The 24,627-nt window shown below is 39.2% G+C and overlaps 1 protein-coding gene across 10 annotated transcripts in view; it reads left to right on the top strand.

The window, feature by feature from the left end:
* The window catches only part of LOC135776742 (rap guanine nucleotide exchange factor 6), a 94,691-nt gene that overhangs the window by 59,086 nt on the left and 10,978 nt on the right, over positions 1-24,627 (top strand). For 5 of the 10 annotated variants that reach the window (XM_065287635.2, XM_065287627.2, XM_065287629.2 and 2 more), the window contains 19 exons: positions 575-691; positions 4,454-4,631; positions 5,028-5,164; positions 7,607-7,765; positions 8,600-8,752; positions 9,787-9,951; positions 10,039-10,146; positions 11,192-11,395; positions 11,491-11,599; positions 11,818-12,061; positions 16,532-16,689; positions 17,395-17,409; positions 19,115-19,355; positions 19,654-20,040; positions 20,116-20,327; positions 20,432-20,555; positions 21,015-21,038; positions 21,657-21,874; positions 22,727-22,906. In XM_065287635.2, coding sequence (XP_065143707.1) covers positions 575-691; positions 4,454-4,631; positions 5,028-5,164; positions 7,607-7,765; positions 8,600-8,752; positions 9,787-9,951; positions 10,039-10,146; positions 11,192-11,395; positions 11,491-11,599; positions 11,818-12,061; positions 16,532-16,689; positions 17,395-17,409; positions 19,115-19,355; positions 19,654-20,040; positions 20,116-20,327; positions 20,432-20,555; positions 21,015-21,038; positions 21,657-21,874; positions 22,727-22,906 — 3,133 coding nt within the window. The remainder of the gene's footprint in view (positions 1-574; positions 692-4,453; positions 4,632-5,027; positions 5,165-7,606; positions 7,766-8,599; positions 8,753-9,786; positions 9,952-10,038; positions 10,147-11,191; positions 11,396-11,490; positions 11,600-11,817; positions 12,062-16,531; positions 16,690-17,394; positions 17,410-19,114; positions 19,356-19,653; positions 20,041-20,115; positions 20,328-20,431; positions 20,556-21,014; positions 21,039-21,656; positions 21,875-22,726; positions 22,907-24,627) is intronic. The other 5 variants (XM_065287632.2, XM_065287628.2, XM_065287634.2 and 2 more) reach the window with 3 other exon arrangements.

The following is a 24,627-nucleotide window of genomic DNA, read 5'->3' as shown; positions in this document are numbered from 1 at the left end:
TAACTTTATTCCAGGAGCTCGCATTATTCATCTATGCCTAGATAAATACAGTTTTACATTCTACGGCATCTTTGAAGTGAATAAATATGCAAACTGTAGTTGTTCACATCTCGGACAGAAAAGCTGCAGTGTGGCCCAAACCTTATGTTGAAAACAGTGTGGATCTGAATAAAGTCCTGATTATCATCTTGTTCTCAGTTCAGTTGAATTTATTCTCCTGCACTTCTCTCATACGTCAGCACTTTCATTTATAAGACCCATTGGCAGATGGGTAACTGAGGACTGCAGGTCCGAGGGCTCCTCCTGTAGGTCATTGGTGTAGACTTCTCATTGGTTAAGATGTAATATTACTACACGCTGATATAAAGCTGCAGTGGTCTGGTGGACAGATGTTATCTCAGTCTGGTTAGAAATCCAGTTTAAAACAGCATACAGTCGTGAATTATATATTTGCTGTGGGTTGTGTTTAATAAATTCATTTGCATTTAGTAGTTTGTGTTTCCTGTTGACAATAAGTGAACTGTTAGATTTTGACATTCACACACGTCTTTCACTTCCTGTCCTGTCTGAACAGCTTCCTGGTGACCTCAGCAAGATGCACCTGACAGACCATCCCCATGTGCCACCCAGCCAATCAGGATGCAGCATTGCCAGTGACTCGGGGAGCAGCAGCTTATCAGACATTTACCAGGTACTGTCTGACATTGCTATGAAGCCATCCAGCAACAAAAGAGCAACATTTAGACACTCTCTGAACATGGAAAGTTTGTATGCTGACATGTAACTGAAATGCTCTATCCACCAGGATATCGATTGACAGAAATCAATAAACTTCATGATAGGGCTGGGAAAAAAATCGATTTGATTTTAAAATCGAGTTGGCAGGTCAAATCGATTCATATTTTTAAAAAATCGATTTTTTTTAAGATTTTTTTCTCCCCCTCTGCAGTATAGAGCAGTACATACAGTGTTTCCCAAACATAGGCTCTACTGGGCATTCCGCCCAGGTAAAATGGACCCGCCCAGGAAAAAAAATCACTTAAGAATTTCCGTATTTTCTGAACTCGACTGGATGACCCGTGTTTTGTTGAGAGAGCCCGTGAAGATGCACGCGTCATAAACTCATTATCCAGCGCATCATAAACTCATCATCCAGCGCGGCAAACTGGATCAACTGCAGCACATACTGAGGTAACGGAGCAGCCAGGGAACTACACTGCGACCAAAATGGTCGCATATGCTTATGTGCATATGTGTTTATAGCATCCAAGTTGGCTTCATTTTGCGTGCAAGCACGTTGTGTCTCTCCCGTTGAGTGTCCGTTCACGTGCTCTTCGTTTCTCAATGAATTGGGTGCGACGCGAAGCAAGCTCAGTGTCACATTGTATCCTTTATGTTTCTGAACTTGAGCAGAGTTTTACCATTAGAGGTCTTTCTTCCCTGAGAGGACCCGTACGGTTCCGGGTTTATATTAGAAATGGTCAGTCTGGTCCGGGTCGGTCCTAGTTTATTACTTTGAGTCCCAAGTATGATTAATATTGTGTGTAAAACCCGATTCGACCGGAGAACTGCCGTGAGCGCTACCGTGCTAAAGCTCGAGTGAAGTTTCAGCGTGCCTCCGGTTTCTATGGTGATGACAACTGGCTCTTGTTGCGCCCACGCGCTGCACTTTCTTTAATCCATTTTTTTATAATCTAATCTATACTATTAATAGACCATATCTTTTCTAAAATCTAAAAAGTTTGCACAGAGATTGTAGCAAAAAGCAGTGCTAATGTCAAGCCCATTGCACTGAACGAGCAAAGCTAAAGCTGACTCAGGATATAAAAAAACGCTAAGCTGTAATGTAAAGTCTGTCATCAGGACAGCAAGTAAACTTTTAAATCTGAAATAATGAGTGGATTAAGCTTTTTTAATCGGCAAAAGAGAAATAGAAAGCAGAAGCAGTAAAAGTGCCTATCTCTAGAAATTATTACCATTATAACATCAGTCACATTTATAATCTATAGACCTGCACTGTCTTTTAATATACTGTACATAGTATTGTATATATTGAGTTTGATAAAAGGGGTCGTCAAATTGCTTCATATACCAGTGCAAAAACATCAAGTTTTTTCGTGGTGCTTTGACAAACAGTGTCAGCTTTGTTCATGACAAAAAAAGTTTGGGGTGGTTAGATTAATGAACTATAATGTGAAATTAATATTAATGTTCAATAATTCAAAGTATTGTGTTGTGTCACACATTATTAGTTCTGTGTCACATGTATAGTAGACCATTTTTTGTCGGTGGATTATAATGATTGCCCTTTTCACCAGCTACCACCACAAGTAAATTTCAGATCTGTGGGAAACACTGACATACATTTTGCATTCGCCAATCTTCATTCCTTCCCAATTTTTTGTTGATGCATTTTAATTAAATATAATAAATATATATTTTAAAAATATATACAGTTTGCAATTATTTTGTTTTAAATGGGGTCGGGGAAAAAAAATCGATTCGAATCGTAAATCGAGTTTTTTATAAAAAAATCTCAGATTTTTTTATGGGGACGAATCGCCCAGCCCTACTTCATGAATTCCCTCGAAAAGGGACATCCAACTGTTGAATTGTACATGACACAGATGTGATATTGCTTGGCATCCATAAACAAATAACAGTATTCTTCAAGTTTTTGCTTACGTTGACTCTTCTGAGTAATATCTCTTTTGGCTTGTGCATTTTTATTCACAGAGTTCCTGCAATGTATATTGTCACCCACTTTTTGTCACATCTTTAACACATCTAAATGATGCATATCTGGACTCTGTCATTAGAGGTTTATGAAAACATAATAAATCATTCTCCTTTTGACTGAAAATCCGTAACGCTGGAATTGCTCACGTATAATCTTTGGGCCGGTTGTTAAAAAAGTTTAATCTGAATCAAAATAATCAAGATTTGCTATCCAGGATCAGGTAAACCATCTCAGTTTTGTCCTAGTTTTTCATTCTATTAGATCACTCTATTTTAGATCACTAAAATCACTCTGGCCCTAAAACACTTTAGATCATTCTGGCCCTAAAACAAAAAAAAACACACAAATATAGATTATACACAAACACATTGAAACATGAATTTTAAGTCATAAAGAGGCTAAATGTCTTGTAGTTTACATTTGTAGAAATTAGGGCTGGGCAAAAAAAATCAATTTTTCGATTAATCGTTTTTTAAAATGTGGTCGATTCAGAATCGATTCTCAAAGAGCAGAATCGATTTTTTTTTTCTTTCATATTTATTTCTGCAAACATTGAACGAAAGATTAACGTTAATCGAATTACTAGTCTTCTTCACTAGATGTCCCCCTATTTTTTGCTTTGCGCGAGGTTACCAAGGAGCGAGAGGCAAGCCTGTCATTCATTAATTCAGTGCTTAAATGGCGGTTTCAGGTGCTTCATCGATTTTAATAATTAATTACCCACTTGAAAACTGCTGTTCACTGTTCTTTTTATTAGTATAATATTTGTATTTAATCTATATTTATTGAGTTGAATCGAGTATAAAAACTGCCCCGAGAACCGGAATCGAAAATTGAATCGAGAATCGAAATCGAATCGATTTGACAGCTTGTGAATCGAAATTGAATCGATCTGGAAAATCTGAATCGATACCCAGCCCTAGTAGAAATGCCAGTTGTTAAAACTTTTCACTGTTTGGTTTCTGGTGATTGTGATTTTAATGAATATACTCTACAGTGGGTCGAAAGTGCAGTCGAAAGTGAAAGTTAAGGATTACTTTTGTTAAAATTAAATGTTAAATATTTTGGTTTGCTATTTTCTGCTGTATGAGGGATTTTTTTGGACTTTTTCTTTCTTAATTGGAGGGTTTTAATGGTAGCCCAATGTTATATTTTGATCATTATAAGGATTGAACTGAACAAAATTTCAATAAATTATAAATTTATAAATGTTACATAATAGAAATGTTGTATTGTAGACTAACTGTAGGTTTATAAGTTTTAGTAACATTTTATTAGAAGTTTTATTACATTTTTGTTCCTGAAATCCACCCTTCGATGGGATCAGAGTAATCCTACTTTTTGGGATCAAACAAATCCCAATCTTACTAAAAAATTTTTGAACAACACAAAGTGATGATTTGATCCAGATCAAAACCTAGATTGGATTGTGTGACCCAATCCAAATTCGAATCTATTTTTTGTCCAATAGCCGAAACCAAATGGATTACTTTTGAACAAATGACCCGTAGAGATCATTAAAGCTGCATGCATAAGAAACTGTGATAGATTTTGTGTATGCTGTTCATGAAGTAACTTTAGATGGACATGTCAACTTCATAACTGTATTTCATGCCAACTACTCACCTTCGAGAAAATATTCAAGAAGCATTGAGATGTTTCTCTCTTAAAACTCTGATGGTATCATGACAAACAATATTATTTTATCCCCAGGCCACCGAGAGTGAGATGGGTGATGTGGATCTCTCCGGTCTACCTGAAGCTCCTGTGGACTCTGAGGAAGAAGAGGAAGATGAAGACATTGAGCGTTCCTCTGAGGCTCTTCTGGCCAGAGATCTGGTGCGCGAGTGCCTGGAGAAGGATGCTGTGGATCGGACTGACGATGATATTGGTACAGACAGAAATGTATCTCTGTTTAGAGAAGATGACAACTAAAACGTTCACTCCAGCTGATAAAGTTGATAAAAGTTATACAGCAGTACAAGTTTACGAGCGAATAAATGAATTGATCTAGATGATGTTAGGAGGAGAGACATAGAGGCATTTATTACAGTCTATTGTGCTGGGTAGTAATTGCGGCCCAAAAGTCACAAATAAGTTAAAACATTTGAGAGTATGCAATGGATTCGATGCTTTTGTTTTCTCAGCATCCTGCTTAATTGAACGTTTATTATAAGTATTTGAGAGCAGACATATGTAGGACAAACTCATGACTCAGCTCCGACATCAGAATGATACAGGAAATGACATGTGACTCTCTCTTTCTCTATGTCTGTCTACTGTACAGAGCAGCTCCTGGAGTTTATGCATCAGCTGCCGGCGTTTGCTAACATGACAATGTCTGTCAGGAGAGAGTTGTGTCGGGTCATGATGTTTGAGGTGGTGGAACAGGAAGGAACCATCATACTCCAGGACAAACAGGAGGTAAACATAACTGTTGCTCTATAGAGCAGATATTGTGTACAAATTAAATCATTTTTTAATAGAGTCAGATTAGTTAGTAAAAGTAAACAGCACACATAACAGTGAAAAAGTTCACTGTACGAACACCGTATAAAAACTGGATTCTTTTAAATGGATGCCACGGAATTCCACTTGTATTGTTTGTGAAAAGTAGTAAAATGACATTGACTAAAGCTAAACAAACTGCTAACCAGTGGTGGCAGGTGACTTCTTTTTCGAGGGCGCACAATGCGAACATGCATTTAGCCTGTCGTGTGTGGCTCTTCATGTCAAAATATGTGTTCGGCGTGTCATGTGAACCTATGCTGCAGACACTTCAGTAAGGTTTATGATAAAAGAGATGCTCGCATTTGCCAGATACTCGCTTAATTTTACGTGCAATCAGGGTTTAGTGAGTATTTTGTGAATGTGAGCGTCTCTTTGATCATTAACCATTTCGCCGCGTGTGCAGCAGGCACGTTTTTTGACATGACACATGATGCACAACGGTTCACATGACACACCGAACACATATTTTGACATTACGAGCCACACACGACACGCCAAACACATATATTGAATTCCTGACCCTCAGAAGAGAAGTCACGAGCTGCCGCTAACCATGTGTAAAGCACTAAAAAAATGACTGAAAGTGATCAGAAGCATCTGATTTAGGGCGTCTTTGTAGAGTTTTAAGCAAAACTGTGTGAGGCATCGCTACATTTCACAAGACATCAATGTATTTACTGTATGCAATCAGCTAAATCCATTATGTCAAGTCAAAACATTGTTCTGACTGGAGTACTGTATATACATGTGTGTGACCTGTTGTGTGGATGAATTTATACTGCAGGACAGCGCTGTATTTGATCTACAGTAGAGTACTTTAGTAACACAATCATTGGCTCTCGTGTGGTGCTCCAGAGAGCAGAAAGCTTTTCTGAGACGTCTTCAGAGGGTTAGAGCAGTCAGTCATGAACGCTGAATAATTACATTACAATCCTGTCTAAAGAAAGACACTCTTAAGAAGCACAGACCACATCATAAATGAGATAACACTTAAGAGAGAGAGAGAGAGAGAGAGAGAGAGAGAGAGAGAGAAAGTGTGTGTGCGCGCGTGCGTGCGTGTGTGCATGCTTGCATTTGTGTGTGTATGTGTGTGTGTGCCCGCACGCATGCGTGTTTGCGTGCATTTGTGTGTCTGGTTGTGTGTGGGCAACAGGGAAAAGAAAACAAGCATAAAGGTCAAGCAAACAAGCATAATTCTGATGAGAGAGAGAGAAGAGAACTAAGGAAAATTGTTTTATTTGCAGCAAAAATTATGTGATTCTGACTTCCTCTCTTGCTTTAAAACATGCCATACATATTTTTTCATCCATTTTAAACCGTGTTAACAGTTTACTAGTAACAATGCATGTTAATAACCCAACTAAATGTAAGTAGGCTTAGCTAAGAATGAGCAGTTTTGAATCTCTTCATTGGCTTCATTGGTGCTTTTTCTCCTACACCTGCAAAAAATATATATTTTTAGATAATAATAGTTTGGTAAATTATTTAACAATTGATTATTTTTGCATACTACCTGAACTACCCCTCAATGTAAACTATATGTGTTTCAATCAGAGGCCTCTTATTGGCTGCGATTCAGAGAAATGCATGCCTGGCATGAGGAAAATTACCTAAATTTCTTGGTTCTAATACACCGCTGCACTGTCACAAAAATTTCATCTTTATCACTGTTTTAAAAATCTGAAAAAAAGAATTAATTGGTATCGGCTCTATAACTCATATTTGGTCTCATTCTTTATACCATAAAATTAGCTGTTGTGAAGCCGTGAAAGAAAATATCCAGGTAAAATGCTAAGATACAGTCACCTAAATATACGAATATCAGTTTAACCTGCAAATTTGATCATTTATTACATTTTTCAACTCAAAATACAAAGATAGGCAATATTGTGGTTAATCCCTTTTTTATACCCTAATCATTCAATGTATCTCAGGGGATACGTATATTTCAAAATGTGCTAAATAACAATACAAACAACATATAACCAAATTTCTTCTTCAGCACCTTAAGACAATGTTCACAATTAATATTAGCAGTATTAATATTTAATATAAAAGGATTTGATTGAAAAATCTTTTTTATGCCCCAAACAAGACACTGAAGAGAGCGTATCCCGTGGTGCACGTTGCCTGTTTAAGGGTTAATGACAATTCATAAGATCTTAAACAATTTAAAATGTTGATGGTCAATCTTAGAGGGTCAAACTAAATAATATATTGAATGTTTCATTTTACATTCACGTTATTCTAGGTACTTTGTAAATAAGGTGGTAAAACAACTTGTACAATTCACATTCATTTACTACATCAGTTACTGTCATGGCCATACATATCTTTTTTTTTATAACTTTGCAGTTGGATTTGTGGTATGTGATCCTCAATGGTGCTGTAGAGATAAGCTATGGAGACGGCCGAGCAGAGATCCTGTGCATGGGGAACAGTTTCGGCATCACGCCGTCTTTAGACCGACAGTTCATGAGCGGTGTGGTGCGCACTAGAGGAGATGACTGCCAGGTGAGAGTCACTACACTAGTCCTCAGTTAGTAAAGCATTAGAAATGTACACATACGGTCAGACCTATTTGAGTTTCTTTCCTCTGTGGCACACAAAGGGCCAGATTTAAAAACATTGTTGTGGTTAAAAACAACTGTCATAATTTACTGAAGACACGCAGTGAAATATTTGTGCTGTAAAGGAGTGGATATAGTTGTTTTTGCGATTGACCTTATTGGATATGCACAGATACAAAATGTATGTGAGTAAATTATTTAAATGAATCACACAATGTTTCCTCTGGTGCCTATTTTTAAGACATTTGACAAGTTAGTTGTGCGGTTATAAGAAATTAATGCATAACCACAGAACATTTCTCAGCCAATCAGAATACAGCATTCAACAGACCCGTGGTATAATATATTATATTAAATTACACACGTTGTATTATCAGATAACACTGCTCATTTTGATTAGTACCCTGACAGACTTTGGCATGGTGTTATTTGCTAAACAAACGCTTTTTTAGGTGAGCTGATATTTTAAATTCAGGCTAATTATTAATGACAGCCAGTCTGACAGATTGACCCATGTGATCATTAAAGGAAACGATCCGTCCCAAAGACTTCAGGAGGGCCTGACGTGTAAATAAGTCCTAATATAGCAGAGTCACTTCCTGTTTCAGCAAGGGCCTCACACACATGCTGACAGACATCAGTAACAGGGTTATACTGAAACTGACTCATTATGAGCTGTGACCTCACACCGCTGATGTTGGGGAACCCAGGTCTGGTGCAGAGTAACCGTCTCCTCTACTGTAACTTCATTGCTCTTCCTCATGTCGTTGTTGGACAGTTTGTGTGCATCGCTCAGGAGGATTACTGCCGCATCCTCAACCATGTGGAGAAAAACACGCACAAGGTGGAGGAGGAGGGTGAGATTGTCATGGTGAAGGAGCATCGAGAGCTGGACCGCAGCGGCACAAGGAAGGGACATGTTGTTATTAAGGTGAGAAGAACCGAGAAACATCATCTTCATCAAATTTTGTTCATTTGCTTTGTTACTGAAACGACTTTCCTCACTGGCTAATGTCAGCTATGCATGCTCACTATTGGCAATAGGTATATAGCCATTGTTATAGGCAACTGTTGTAGGTAAATCTGGCAACTGTTGTTTATGCTTAGAATTGTCCCCATTGCATTTAGTTTAGCTCAAAACTATTTGCAGTATATATTCTTTAAAAGTTTTGGTTGCATTAAAACACTGCAAGGACTTATTGGTTTTAGGTGCAAATTCCAATTTTGGTACGTGACTTGTTGTCCAAGTTAAAATGATTTTGTTCTTCATGATTTAACATTTGTTTATTCTGTCTCATAATGTATTTTGTGCAGATCTGATGAACAGTAGTTTCTTAAAGATTTTCAAAGACATTTGCTAAATGATTTTAAGCTGTTATGTCTTCACCTTTCACTTCATTAATGTAAGACCGTTTCCGCCAACTGATGATGGTTTCCTATCCTCTATAAAACGTCTCTTTGTGCTGTTTCTTACAAACTTGTGATGTCTTCTGCACGAAAGCAGAAGGTCATCTGCAGTTTCTTTCCTCTTAATATTTTTACAGTTTTGTGTTTGCGTGACAAAAAGCTTTTGTACTACTTCTCCTCACCACTGCAGTAACTCTTACACTTTAGCGCTACACTGGTTGTGATGTTACTTTACTTTTCTAATCAATCTGACTGCCGGACCATAACACAAGCAAATTAACACATCACTGATACCTGTTAACTTGTTTGACTTGGGTCAGTAAGTAACCGATTAGTTGAGGTCTATAAAACACCAGAATGATAACCTTAGCAACACATTGGCACCAAGAACAAATTTTTCTTTGAAAAGGTATTTTACAGAAATATGATTGCAAAGAAATTTTATTTGGATTTGACATGGTCCTGAAATAAAGACATGAAGCCGTAATGTTTACACAAGTATGGGTTGTCCTTTATGGTTTAATTAGTGTTAATGTTGTTATTTTTTGTATGTATCAGGGCACACCTGAGCGTCTCATCATGCATCTGGTGGAGGAGCCGTCAGTTGTAGATCCCACTTACATTGAGGACTTCCTGCTCACATACCGAACTTTCCTATCCAGCCCCATGGAAGTGGGCAAGAAACTTCTGGAATGGTTTAAAGTGGACTCTCTAAGAGACACGGTCAGTGTGTGTGTTTGTGTCTTAATTTTGTATTACTGTATTACTTTCTTGGATATTTCTCTTAATAACGCTCCATCTTCCCTGCAGGTAACAAGAATCGTGTTGTTGTGGGTGAACAATCATTTTAATGATTTCGAAGGAGATCCCGTCATGACTCAGTTCTTGGAGGACTTTGAGAAGTTACTGGATTCCTCGGTGAGTTTCAGACTAAACAGTAGCAACAGATATATCAGAAGTGTGATTGCCATACCAGCTATCACAAACAAGTGGATTATCCATGGAAGTTTACTGGTCACAAAATGTTGAAACCCCTATTAATAATTGAGGACCTCAGTTGCAAACACCGCTTTCATAAAGAGGCTGAGGCCCTGCATTCTCAACTAACTGCAAACAAGAAACACATGACTAAGAGGCACCGACATACAAAGAATTGCAGTAGTCTAACCGAGAAGTTACAAATGCATGCATAGCCGTTTCCACCTTCTTTAGAGACAGAAATGGGTTCACCTTTAAAAGAAGACGGAAATGATAAAAACAGGACTTAACCACAGTACTTATCTTTTGAGGTTATCAAGCCAAACACCTAAGTTTCTGACACGTGGTTATGTACGGTGACAGAGATGTCGTTTAAAATTGTGTACACATTGTTAATTCAGTCCAAACACAACTCTCATTTCTTGTGCCAAAGTTTTGGATCCTCAAAACAATCCCAATAAGGCTTTATGGCATGCTTATTCTCACGCTTTAAAGGCATAAAAATTTAGGTGTCATCGCATGTAGGTGAAAACAGACCCCATATTTGTTAAAAATAGACCCTAAATGGATTTATTAAAATATTAAGGGAAAACAATACCGGACCAAGAATCGACCCCTGAGGTACACCAGACCTTAAGTGTATTTCAGAGGAGAAATGCTGCCCAATATTGACAACATACCTCCTGTCAGTAAGATATGACCTTAACCACCGTCATACTATGCCCAGTAGACCAACACATGCTTTACTTAAAGGGTTTTGCATCTGAACTCCTCCTATATATAAAAACACAAAATTTTGGGCTGGATATTCAGTGTGTCTCTTTGTTTTTTTGTTTTTTACATGTAATCAGAATAGTTTAGATATTTTTTTATTTATTGATTTGGTTTGCATGCAAAACCATGTCATTGAGTTCTTCGTACATATACAGTAATGACATATAAACATTAATTACATGTTATTTATGTTTAATAAACTTTGTGTCAGAAAATGAAGGGTCACCTGCGTCTGCTGAACATCGCATGTGCTGCAAAAGCCAAGTGTCGTCAGGTAACTCTACAAAAGGCATCTAGAGACTCATCGCTCCTCTTCGCGGTGCAGGGCGGCAGCGAGCGCGGCTTTGGCATCTTCATCGAATCCGTTGAGGTTGGGAGTAAAGCTGCAGATGCAGGACTCAAGCGTGGAGATCAGGTACCCATCACACTCCTTCACTCCACATACAACATCTGTCACATTCATATTTCAATACAAATTCATCTTGTCCTCGTCTGTTGTTTGTGTCCCAGATAATGGAGATCAATGGGCAGAACTTTGAGAACATCTCATACTCCAAAGCGATGGACTTCTTGAAAAACAACACGCACCTCTCTCTGACTGTAAAGACTAATATCTTTGGTATGTCATGATGTAACATTTGTAGTTAGCACATTACAGATCCATATCACCTTGACACAAACTTTTAGAATAGTGTACCTGCTTTTTTCATTAAAAGCTGACATTTTGAATTGATTTATTCAGGGCAATCATTGTATGTTGTTTTTTTATGCTACAGTGATTACAATCAATTATTAAAATATGTGATTTATGTTTTTGTCCATCTCTGTATGTTGTAGTTTTTAAAGAGCTTCAGAGTCGCATGAAACACGAGAAGAAGAATGGTGCTCCTCATATCCCAAAGATCCATGAGAAGAAGAGTAACCGATTCTCCATTGCTGACCTGCCTGGAAACTTGGAGTTTCCCACTGATAACAAAAGCCACAAGAAGATGAAGGCCAACACAGTGTCTGGAGGACGCAACAAGATCCGAAAGATGCTGGAGAAGACCAGGTTCAGCATCCTGCCTCCAAAACCCTTCAGGTGATAACAAGTAAAGCTCTGTGAGGGCTCAGTCGTGTTTCACACGTCAGTTATAAAGCGACTCTTTATGTTTTCTTGATGTTTTAAGCTCATGTTATGAAAAGGTTTTTGATTGGCAGCTATCAGAGCTCATGCTGTTGAAGATTAATCTTGTTGTCACAGTTAAGGCTTCCATAGTTTAACTTCAGCACAAAATCAAACACGACTCTTTAAGTTTAAATAAAGGAATACCGCCCCCAAAATAGTTACTAGCTTGCTTGCGTGTGTGTGTGTGTGTGTGTGTGTGTGTGTTTGTTTGTTTGTGTGTTTTCTGGGCTTTGATGCTTCTGTTAGTTCACGTCACTGTTCTTCTGTTTTTGCTGCTTCACTTGCGCAGGGGATTGTTTGGGTAAGAGACATCTGCACAACTCAACACTACCTCTCTCTCTCTCTCTTTTCAGAAATCTAAATCTTTTTTTGAACAATTGTTCAGATGTAGTTTTCAGGATGTAGTTAGATTTAAGAAGTAAGATTTATAAGCCTTTTTAGTTTTGTCTGTATGTTCATTTATCTTATGCTGAATGTATCAGACGTCTCTGTAGCTATGTCCCAAGTCAAGGGCTGAGACCTTCTAAGCATGAGACCTTAAAAGGTGAGCACTCTGTCTTTCAAGGTGGCAGCCTCAGAAGTTCACAAAAAGAAGTGAAATGAGACGGTCTAACCTTCGGAGGACCCATAATTTCCGTTACCTGCTGCACGCGCCAACCTCGCCTGTCAGCAGGTCACAGCGGAGACATTTCTTTAAAGTTATATTTTTGGGCCTTTTTGCCTTTATTGATAGACAGTAGTAATTGAAAGGCGACAGGAAAGTACTGGGTGGAGAGAGGTGTATGGGATCGGCAAAGGACCTTGAGCCGGGATTCGAACTCGGGTCGCCGGAAGTGCGTTTGCACCATATGTCGGAGCACCGTCCACTCCACCATCAGCTCCAACAAAGGAGACATTTCTGACTTATATAAATATGGAATCAGAAAAATAATAATTTATTTTAGAAAATATGACACGTTGATGTAGATTAAACTATTCAACAGTATATCAAATTAATCAACCTTAGAAACATACGAAACATAAAAAGAATATTATTAACACAAAAGATAACTTATAATACTAAAAAAAGTTTTCTAATAAATACACACTTTTATTTAATAAAGGTTTTAATTGTTTATTTTAGGTTTTCCAGCCGTTATATGCCGCCATTGCTGACGCGCAATGAATCTTGGGATATCCTCCGCTGTTAAGGATCCATTCGTTCTATCCTTAACAGTGCGGAGAGGACGCATTTTGAGGCTTCATTCTAAACATCCTTTGAATTGGGACGGCCTTACCAGCCTCAAGTCACGCTGCCGTGACGCAATCGGTCTTAAAATACATCCTTAGAAGGTCGCAGCCTTTGAATTGGGACACAGCTTGTGTAAATGTGTTTATTGAAGCCATTCATTTTCTCTTCATGTTTCTTTCAAATCATCAGTACAGTTTATCACCTATACATCAGCTATGGGTCAAACACAGCCACTTTTAGAATCAAAACTCATAATAATGCTTAATAAAGTGTTTGACCTGTATAGTATTAGGCTGTATCATGTAAGTGCTCCCAGATCAATAATACAAGGGTTGTTAAAGCTGCGTTGTGTAACTTTTACAATGGATCTCTTGTCAGAAATGCAATAACTATATTATCAGTGGTGTATAAGACCTTACATAATGAACTGTTATGTTTTTATTACCTTAGAATGAGCCGTTTTTATTTACGGGTCAGCTTAGATGGAAGTTGTGTCATGTTTCTACAGTAGCCCTAAACGGTTTCGTCTTTACGTTGTCTCATATGAGACATATTTGTCCTGGGTTTTGAAATTGATTTGCAGTGTCACCACAAGATGCAGCTAGAATTTACACACACCACCACCTTTAGGGGAACATTTCAATCTTGTGTATGTAAGGAATAATTAACTCTTTCACCGCCAGCGTTTTTAAAAAAAGTTGCCAGCCAGCGCCAGCGTTTTTCATGATTTTCACCAAAGTTTAATGCCTTCCAGAAAATGTTCTTCTTTAAATAAATAAACATACAATATACCAAATGAAAGAACAGACCCTCTGCTTTCAAACAAAAAAACCCGTTTCATCCTACCTTTAGTGGTTCTTTTGCAATCAGCTTTTGAATATGGGTAGGTTTTTGCAAAAACACCATATTTTGAGCAAAAAGCAAAAATAATTCCATTTTTGTGACGGACTTTTCATAGAGATCCCATTCAGAGCGATCTTTAAAACAGACACGGACATGCAGCCGCTTGCCATAGGGCAATACTTCCGGTTTTAAAAAGTTGCGGAAGGGCGCCACCTGGTGGATAATAGCGGTATTGCGGAAAGACGGAAAATCTCGTCATTGGCGGGGAAGCGTTTTCTCTTAATTGACGAGATATCTCGTCAATGGCGGGGAAAGAGTTAAGGACAAGCCGTTGAAAGAATAGAAAATAATGCATAGCCAGTGTGGAAATGCGGCACGACCTTTACACCGCTTCTGTGCATCGTTTTTAAATAATTCAAAGGACTAGGGTCAATTATTATGATTATACTACGTTTACCACAGACATTGCTAAGACATTGCCCTGGTTGTTATAAGACATTTAACTGGCTAGGTGTGGGCTTATCGAAAAATAATGCATTCCTGGGGAAAATTTCTCAACCAATCAGAAAAAAAGCATTCAACAGCCCTGTGGTATTAAATTTCCCTCTGCATTGATATTAATCTCAAATTCATGTCCATGTTATTTGTCTGATTTTTCCATTTGTTTCATTATGTTCATGTGATTTATGTATTGTGCTGTGTGATGGATGTGTGATGTGATCTCCTGCTCTTCTCTTCTTCTAAAGAGATCAGATTCTGTATCTCTCTTCTGATAGGAAGACACCAGTTTGTGTAAAGGTTTACTGTCTAGTTGACAGAGTTCACCCTGAGACGTCACACACACAAACACACATTCACCATCCTTCTACTGTGTGTGTTCAGTCTGTGTGCGTATGTGTGTTTGAGCTGGGTTGTGTCCATCTGTGACATTATAACATTGAGCTCATTTTGTGTTTGTGCTGATTTGTCTGCAGTCACCTGTTGCTTTCACGCTTAGGCTTTTTGTGCAGTCATATAAATGAAGTGTGAATGTTCATAGCTGACTGTTGAACAGTAAATGTAAAAACATTTCAACAAGACTTTCAGACATAAGCCTCTGTTGTTGATGCATAACTATTACAGTGTATAACAGTATATGGGGGTTGTCAACTGATGGGTATGCTTAAATACAAATCACATTCATAACTGCATGATCACTAGGGTTGGGTATCGTTAGAATGTTTTTGATTCCGGTTCCATTTCTGCCTAACGATTCCCAATTAGAATTCCAGTTCCATATAATAAAAGAAATATGTTAAATAATGCACAATACTTAAACAATTCTATTTGTGTTTATTAACCACTTTTAAAAAATATATATTTTCAGTCACTATATCATTTATTCCGGTTGAAGTAGTCCTCATTAGATCCTTTCTTGTGAAGTGGACATTTTAGCACTAAGTATACAAAGCTTACCTCAGCAGTGCGAGTGTTTTCTGTGGTAAACTACGTTAATGTGGTTGCGTGACTGTAAACAGTGGCTCAACGCAATTAATATTCATGAGGTAAGACATGGCTATTTAAAGTGACCGCTCCCAGCGCTTTGCCCGTACATTACATCAGAACCGCTTTTAGAAGCGAAACTTAAGAATTACGTGCGGTTCCGGCTCCTTTTAAAAAACAGAACGGTTCTCGGTTCCCAACCCCAATGGTAACATATGGTAAGGATAGCTATATGAATAGGATTATCAGCTTTAAAATGAAAAAGCAATGCTTCACATGTCTGTTGTGAGATCATAGGCTGTATGCAATGTTCCTCTCTGTTGTATTTTGGCAATTCATCCGTCACTTTGATGAAAGTCAGCCAAATTGAACCCATCCCAACATGCACTCTTGTGCCTTCATCCTGAAAATCAAATAATGCAAAAAATTCTGATCTCTTGCCGTAAAGATAAACAGCCATACATCTGAAGCAAAACTAGCTGCCTCTAAAAATGCATGAACCATTGCTGCAGGTGTTCACTAAACTGCCTTTGCTGAGCATTCAAGCTTTGTTCTCGAGTGCTCTTGACATCTGTGTCTGACAAAAGCAGGTGCTGTTCTGAGCGTTATGATGTTTTAATAATACCTCGTGTTATAGTAATACAACAAGATGAACAAAAACCTCATTAAAACTACATTCAATCCATCAATTTATCCGTTGAGAGTTGTTTCCTAGTGTTGATGATGCAAACTCCAGTTCACAATAAATGAAGTGAAAGAGCAACAAGTTTTCATGTCCATCACCATCTGCATTTCACCACAGTCTGTGTCTCTCTCTCTCTCTTCAGTGATTCTGGTGTTATTCAGTCTCAGGATGACAGTATCGTGGGCACTAAACAGTGCCGCCACAGTGTGGCGATAATGCCCATCCCAGGCAGCCTGTCGTCCAGCAGCCCGGACCTGCTGCATCCTGCAACCAACGCACTGGACTTCACCAATCCATCAGGTGAACACATCACATTGACATTTAAGGGCACATATTATGCACAATCCATAAATGTGTGTTGGCAGTGTGTAAACACAACAATCCTACAATAAAAGAATCCAAACACTCCTTTTCTAATATCTATTAAACCAGAGCAGTCTCATTAGGCATGCTGTTTTGATGTGATGTCACACTGACAAATTTCCCGCCTATGGTTGCTGACTAAAAAACATTTATTAAAATACATTGCTTGACCGTGCACACAGGCGCACATCCAATGCTCAACATAAAGTGGTGCAAGCATAAAGTGTCGATGCAATTTTCTTAAGGCCAGTAATGAATAGGTAATTTGCATTTTACACGGGAAGAAAAGATTGGATTAATATCCGTTTAGCCAAGGCTCATTTATGTGGTCGAATGTAAATGAAATGCTTTTAACAAGTCAGATATTTATTGTTCAGTAATTGGTGTTTTATTTTTTTCGTTTTTAGTAAAATTTTCTTTTCGGTGCATATCTAATGACTACTAATGTAAAATTTTGAAACTCTATATGTTTATGAATTTATTGAAAATAACCATTTTGTTTCTTAGCGCATGTAAATGTGCTGTATTTAGTGTTATTTAGCTGGTTTACAGCAGCTGATCAGATCTACATACTGTATGATGTGTGTTTGTATCTATCATGTCTTTACTCTCTCTTTACTCTGTTTTCATTGGCTCATCCAGTGGCCAGCTTCTACTGTAAGTACACTTGCTATCTGCTTCATGTTCTGACTGTCTTACAGTCTGTCTCTGCTGTACTGTTTTCCGTTTCATTGCATACCTTCAGTCATTTCTGGGGCGTGATATACAGTATGTCGCACTTACAGTAAGTGTTACTGTAATGAATCAGTGACCCTTTAGGTTTTGCATGGAGTTGCACATTTTTGCCCAAAATGGAAAGAGCCTTCTAAAATCACAAGCTTTAATCTCACTGGTTGGCTGCTATGTAACATATAAGCGTGAAGGTGTACTAGTTTATATCAGTGGATCTTATGATGTTCACAACATTAAATCTTTGCGAGAGACTTACTGGCTTGTTTTGTTTGGTGTTAGAGTTATGTCGAAGCCTCTAACTGTATTATCTTTTCCACATTAGCACAGAAAGTGTATTGGCATTGTCCACTATTATCTCTGAGGTTATTCATACAACACATTCTAATTACGGAAATGTAGTAAAGAAATTAGCATTGCTTTTCTATATTTTTATTTCTTCGTAGTCACAGTATTCAGATTCAAAGCCAAGCTCTGGAGTTTCAAGCTTATTATAAGCCTATTTACCTCATCAGCTCTGAATCAAGGGCTTAACACAGCATCTTTCATGGGCCGATCGCGTTCAGATGACTCAAGAGCGTGCTGTATCTTAAAACACATGCTCTCACGCTATAATGTCTCCGCTGGGCGTTGCATTGAGACCCATCAGCTCCATTAGTGCACGCTCATTTATCAAATCGTGTCTCTGCTGCATCATTACTCTCCTGTTTGGGTGCGCAAGGGTCCGTCCATACACGCTCAAGTGCTTTTTTAACCTCTAATCACTTGCATGGATGACTGACTGTGTCCTTCGTGTGTATACATTTGTGTGTTCATTTCTCAATCTATTGTTTGTTTAAAGGAACACGCCCACATTTTGGGAATTTAGCTTATTCACCGTATCCCCCAGAGTTAGAAAAGTCCATAAATACCTGTTTCATCTCCATGCGGCCGTTACTCTGTCTGACGCACTCCCGCTAGCTTAGCTTAGCACAGAGACTGGAAGTGAATGGCTTCAGCTAGCATACTGCTCCCAATAAGTGACAAAATAATGCTAACATTTTCCTATTTATGTGTTGTGATTTGTATAGTCACATCGTGTACAAAAAACAAGGTCATATGAGACACAGACATCTTTTAACAGTATACATACTGGGAACTATATTCTCTGAAGACAAGGCACTGACACTTGGGCGGAGTGATTTGCACAACTCTGACCAAACTCTCTGCTCTTCACCAGGGGCTTCTTGGGTGCTGCGAGCAAATCCCTTCGCCCAAGTAGCAGTGCTTCGCCTTCTGAGAAATAGTTAAAAGATGGCTGTGTCTCTTATGACCTTGTTATTTGTACACGATGTGACTATACAAATCAAAACATATAAATAGGAAAATGTTTGCGTTATTTTGTCACTTATTGGGAGCAGTATGCTAGCTGGAGCCATTCACTTTCAGTCTTTGTGCTAAGCTAAGCTAGCGGGAGTGCGTCAGACAGAGTTACGGCACGCGTGGAGATAAAAAGGTATGTATGGACTTATCTTACCCTGGGGGATACGGTGAATAAGCTAAATTCCCAAAATGTGGACATGTTCCTTTAATGATGGCCACTGTCTAGGTAAAATCTTATCAGGGTAGTAATATTCGGTTCTTCTGCTAACAGACATTCCAGATCAGGTGATCCGTGTGTTCAAGGCCGACCAGCAGAGCTGCTACATCATCATCAGTAAAGACACCACAGCCAAAGATGTCGTCTCTCATGTAGTCAGTGAGTTTAATCTCATCGCTGCTTCGGACACATACTCACTCTGTGAGGTCTCTGTGAGTCCTGAAGGGGTCATCAAGCAACGTAGACTGCCTGACCAGCTCTCCAAACTGGCCGACCGCATCCAGCTTAATGGCAGGTGAGAGTGGACCCAGGAAACAACCAGCTGCACTCCATAATATTGGATACGGATTTATATGCGTGAATTGACCCTTTAATAGTATTTAGCCTAAATAATTTCAGTAAATTCAGTAAACAGACTTCATTAAGCTAATAACTGCAGCACACATCTTCTACATAACAAGCGGCATGTTTAATATGTGGTTTTAATAAAGCCCTAACCCTGAGAATGAGAAATAATGGCAATAATAAAATAAAACCAGCAGGATTAAGAATGAACTTCATAAGACTAAACCATGTTTGGCTTCTTTGATCAGGTACTATCTGAAGAACAACATGGAGACGGAGACGCTCTGCTCAGATGACGATGCTCAGGAGCTCTTGAGGGAAAGTCATATCAGTCTTCTGCAGCTCAGCACGATGGAGGTCGCCGCACAGCTCTCCATGAGAGACTTCGGCCTGTTTCGTAACATCGAGTCCACCGAGTACGTAGACGATCTATTCAAGCTGGACCCCGGTGGAGGCAGCAGCAGCCGTCTGAAGCAGTTTGAGGAGGTCGTCAACCAGGAGACCTTCTGGGTAGCCACGGAGATCCTCCGTGAGCCCAACACGCTCAAGCGCATGAAGACCATCAAGCACTTCATCAAGATCGCCTTGCACTGCCGCGAGTGTAAGAACTTCAACTCCATGTTCGCAATTATCAGGTAAGCATTCAGAACGAGTCATAGTCCTAGGACTTGTTTGGGATGTCGGGCATTCATGTGTTTTGTTCGTTTCAGTGGTCTTAACCTGGCCCCAGTTGCACGGTTAAGGAGCACGTGGGAGAAACTGCCCAGTAAATATGATAAACTGTTTCGGGATCTTCAAGACATCTTCGATCCGTCACGTAACATGGCCAAATATCGCAACATCCTGAGCAGCCAAAGCGTCCAGCCGCCAATCATTCCATTGTTTCCTGTTGTGAAGAAAGACCTCACCTTTCTCCACGAAGGTCAGGACCTCTACCTCTCTTTATTTGCATATATTCATTTTTATTAGGCATGTACAGTATATATAGTGTATATTAAGACATGTTTCTCTAAACATCTCGCTCAGGTAACGACTCCAGTGTGGACGGCCTTGTGAATTTTGAAAAGTTACGAATGATTGCCAAGGAGATTCGACATGTTGTGCGCATGACATCTGCCAACATGGACCCAGCGCTCATGTTCAGACAGAGGTGAAGATGTGTTGCGCTCATTTCTGCATTCACATTCAGGCAATTGTCTATAGGGTACAATATATTTTCTTGCCAGTGGTGCTTAGAAACAGCACTTTTTTAAAGATGTATTGCATTGTGATTAATCCCTGCAAGAATCCACAATGAAATGTGCATCACCATCGATCAAAACTGATCAGAGATCTTGTAAGCAGAGCTGCTACTCAGGGAAAATCTGATTCCCGTGATATATGGCCTCTTTATGTAAGGCGGACAGAGGAACGTTTAACCAATACAAGTTCTTATTTAAATCATCATCTTCTCTCTGATCTACATTTATTTAATATTGAAGGTGGACACATACTCTTCTGTAGGATCTAATATCCAGTCTTTTCTGGTAGTTTCTCTCTCTCTCTTTCACTATGTGTGTCATTCTCTTCTGTTAACCTGTTTTCCTACTCTCGTGGGCTTTGCTTACAGGAAGAAGAGATGGAAGAGTTTAGGGTAAGTCTTCTGCTGTCCTGCATGTCCTCAATGTGTCACGAGTAACGTGACCTTCCCCTTGCATCCCTCATGTCTGAACCCTGCCTGAGTTTTCTCTTTCATTAAGCACTAATCTTCATGTAACAGTTCATGATCGTGAATGCATCCAAACAGGTGTTGCATGTTTGCGTGATGCTGATGTTCTGGACACTGTGTCTACATTAGACATCGGATCCCGAAATGGTCAGAGCTGTTTAATGCTCTGCATATCTGCCACTTTATTGGATCTGTCCGTCTAAGATGAAATCATTTAGCTTTCTAATTGTATTTATAGTTTGATGCTATCTATAGATTTGACACCAAAGCCAGATTTTGGGATGGTCTCTGGCTTAATTGAAATCATGGGAATGTCTTAGCAAACTTGTGTTGAACTAATACAAATGTTAAGACATTTTTCCAAAGGATGTGTAAAGTGTAGACACAGTGTAAGCTGCTCAAATATGATATGTTACATTAAATGACATGAACTAACATGAACAGGTTTGGGTTGTTTTATCGGACGACAACGACGTTCACGTCAATTCAGGTGTCACAGTAGGTTGCCGTTCTTCATCTCGCTCTTCTTCTTTTGTTCTTCAGATCTCTGAGTCAGGGCAGCACCAACTCGAACCTGCTGGACGTCCAGGGCAATCACAAGAAGCGTGTCAGACGCAGCTCTCTGCTGAACGCTAAGAAGCTGTACGAGGACGCTCAGATGGCTCGGAGGGTGAAGCAGTACCTGGCGCACCTGGAGGTGGAGACGGATGAAGAGAAGTTTCAGATCATGTCTCTGCAGTGTGAACCAGCCTACAGCACATGTACGTTTACTGTACGCGCATACATCACTTTGTGGTTATTCACTGCCATCTAGTGGGCTGCCTTATCCGTTGACCATAAGGGTAGTTAGAAAAGATGACATGAAATGTACACACATTCCTGGTGTTACTGTGTGTGATTTTATCAGCGGCTGGTTGCACCAGCTGGGCGTAAAACCGGTCGTAAGACTAGTCTGGATGTAAAATGCGCGTTAGGTCCTATGTAGAATGTTCACCTGTTGCACGATATAGCTGTAGCGTATGTCTGAGACTTCATTTTAGGCCTTTTAGACTTACTCAAAGGTAGGCCTAAGTATAAAGCGTTGACTTGTTTAAATGGTAAAATAGAAATAATTAAATTGACGAGATGCTGGCGCGTCTAATGCATACGCGAGCACTAAGCTTTTAGGCATGCAGATTGAGAGACCACACCAATAAATTCTTAAATCATATAGTACTTAGATATTTACAAAGACACTGTATAAAACTTATAAAAAGCTTTGTTGCTACGCCTGGCATACATACAGGCACAATGTTTTTTTTTTTCACAAAACCGGACGTAGTTGAGCCCGACGTAGTGATTGCACTTAACATTTTTACATCTAGCTGGTGCAACCGGCCCCAGGACACTGTCTTCTGAAGACATTTAAAAAAGGACACCCTGGCCATTTAAAGTGGCCTTTTCAACATATTGTTATGAATTGAATACCTTTTAATAGAATTAAATTTTTTTTGAATTCTGATATTTCACATAATTTTTACTTGGCATGATTTTGTTTTATGCTCACATTGATCTTTGCTGGTAATGTTGTTTATTTTCCACCATTTTCCACATGGTGTGTGTTTATCCTGCAGTATCTAAGAACCTGAGCGAGCGTCGTTCTGCTAAATCAGACATGTCTCCCGCACCCACCCGGTCCGGTCTGTCCTCGGCCAAGACTCAGAACCGCGTCTCACAGGTTCTTCAGGTTCCTCCTGTGAGTCTGTATCCTCTCCGAAAGAAGAGCATCGCTAAAGAGCTGGCCGCTTCATTCAGTACGTCACTCACTTCATCTTCTTTATTGAACTATTGCCTCGTGTGGCTAAATTATGATGTTGTGAAATCTTGTATACCATGTAGATCTGTGCATGAAGGTCAGATGTGTTCAAGTCAAGACAATTTCCTGACCTATATTCTCTCATCACTAAAAATGTAAAACATTTAAGGGTCTTATATGCCTTGATTTTGCTTTTTGGGCTCTACTACAATAAAGTTTAGTGCTTGATTATTCAAAAAACTGAATTATATTTAATATATCTTACATTATTGCAGCACCTTTCTTCCCAGTCTGTCTAAAGGCCGGAATACGCTGCAGGATTTTTGCGCTCCTATAAGATCATTACTTTATCACACAGTGCGACATGGATCGTTTAAGTTTGGGTAGGCCATCTTTGGACGCAAGACCGGGAAAACGGCTGTCTTCAAACCTTTCTCACTGTAAGACATAGGAACACCGATAAAGAGCCACGATTACAGAAATCGTGACGATTGTTTCACGAAGGCAATCTTTCATCTGGGACAACCAAAAATCGTGCAAGCTTTAAACACTTACAACCTTCCTCCCGAAACGCTCCGTCTACTCTGGCTATGCACAAAAAACTGAGTTTAATCCGATTGCAGGTTTCGACAGTACAGTTTACATGAACCCTAAACATTGCAATCTGATTAAAATGTTGCTTTACATGTACACACTATTTCAGGGGTGCCCAAACCTGCTCCTGACGATTGACTGTAGTGCAAAGTTCAGCTCAAACTCAAATCAAATCCACCTAAAGCAGCTAATCAAAGTCTTCAGGATCACTTGAAAATTGAAGGCAGGTGTGTTTGATAAGAGTTGGACCTGAACTCTGCAGGATAGTCGATCGCCCGGAGCAGGATTGGGCACCCCTGCTCTATATAATCTAAACCAGGGTTCCCCAAATCTTACCCTGGAGGGCCGGAGCACTGCAGAGTTTAGCTCCAACCCTGATCAAACACACCTGAGCAAGCTAATCAAGGTCTTCATGATCACTAGACAATCACAGATGGGTAAGTTTGATTAGGGTTGGACCTTAAGATTTGGGGAACCCTGATCTAAACCAAACGTTAGCGCCAGCGCACAGCTGGGGTTGCCAGATTCGCATATCAAAAGCATCCCAATGGACATATAGAACTAGCCCACAAGCATCCTAATGACTATCACAGCCGAAATACCAATAACTAATAAATGAAATCCTTTCATCTTTAACCCGCAGAAAAATGTGCTGTATAAAAAAAAAACAGTATAAAGGTAGCCCAAATCTAAAGTCAGCAAAAAAAGCAGAGGACTTTGCAATGCAGTGCACAGCATCTCTCTTTGAGTTGACGCTTTATCTCTGGATTAATGTACAAATTCAAAGCTGAGTTGGAGAAAGCAAAGAAAACACTTTTCAAAAGGCACAACGCTGTTTTATTGCTTTATGTAATATTATGAACGTACACATGAACATGTACAGCGCATGACCCCATTACCTTAATAATGTGTGTTGCTATTGCATTTCTATTGCATGTTTCTGTGACGAGAATCATGTGAGATGTAAATAAGAGGTAAATATAAGACGTGAACTTAAGCACAATTCTTCTGTGTATGTGCACAAGATATTTTTGCATTTGATTGAGAAAATACAACGATTCACACGTTTAAATGTGTACTTTCTCCTGCTGATCCAATCACAGCTCATACTACACCACCCCCCTT

The sequence above is a fragment of the Paramisgurnus dabryanus genome, chromosome 18, assembly GCF_030506205.2.
Source record: "Paramisgurnus dabryanus chromosome 18, PD_genome_1.1, whole genome shotgun sequence".
NCBI lineage: Eukaryota > Metazoa > Chordata > Actinopteri > Cypriniformes > Cobitidae > Paramisgurnus > Paramisgurnus dabryanus.
This window is presented reverse-complemented; position numbering and strand designations above follow the sequence as displayed.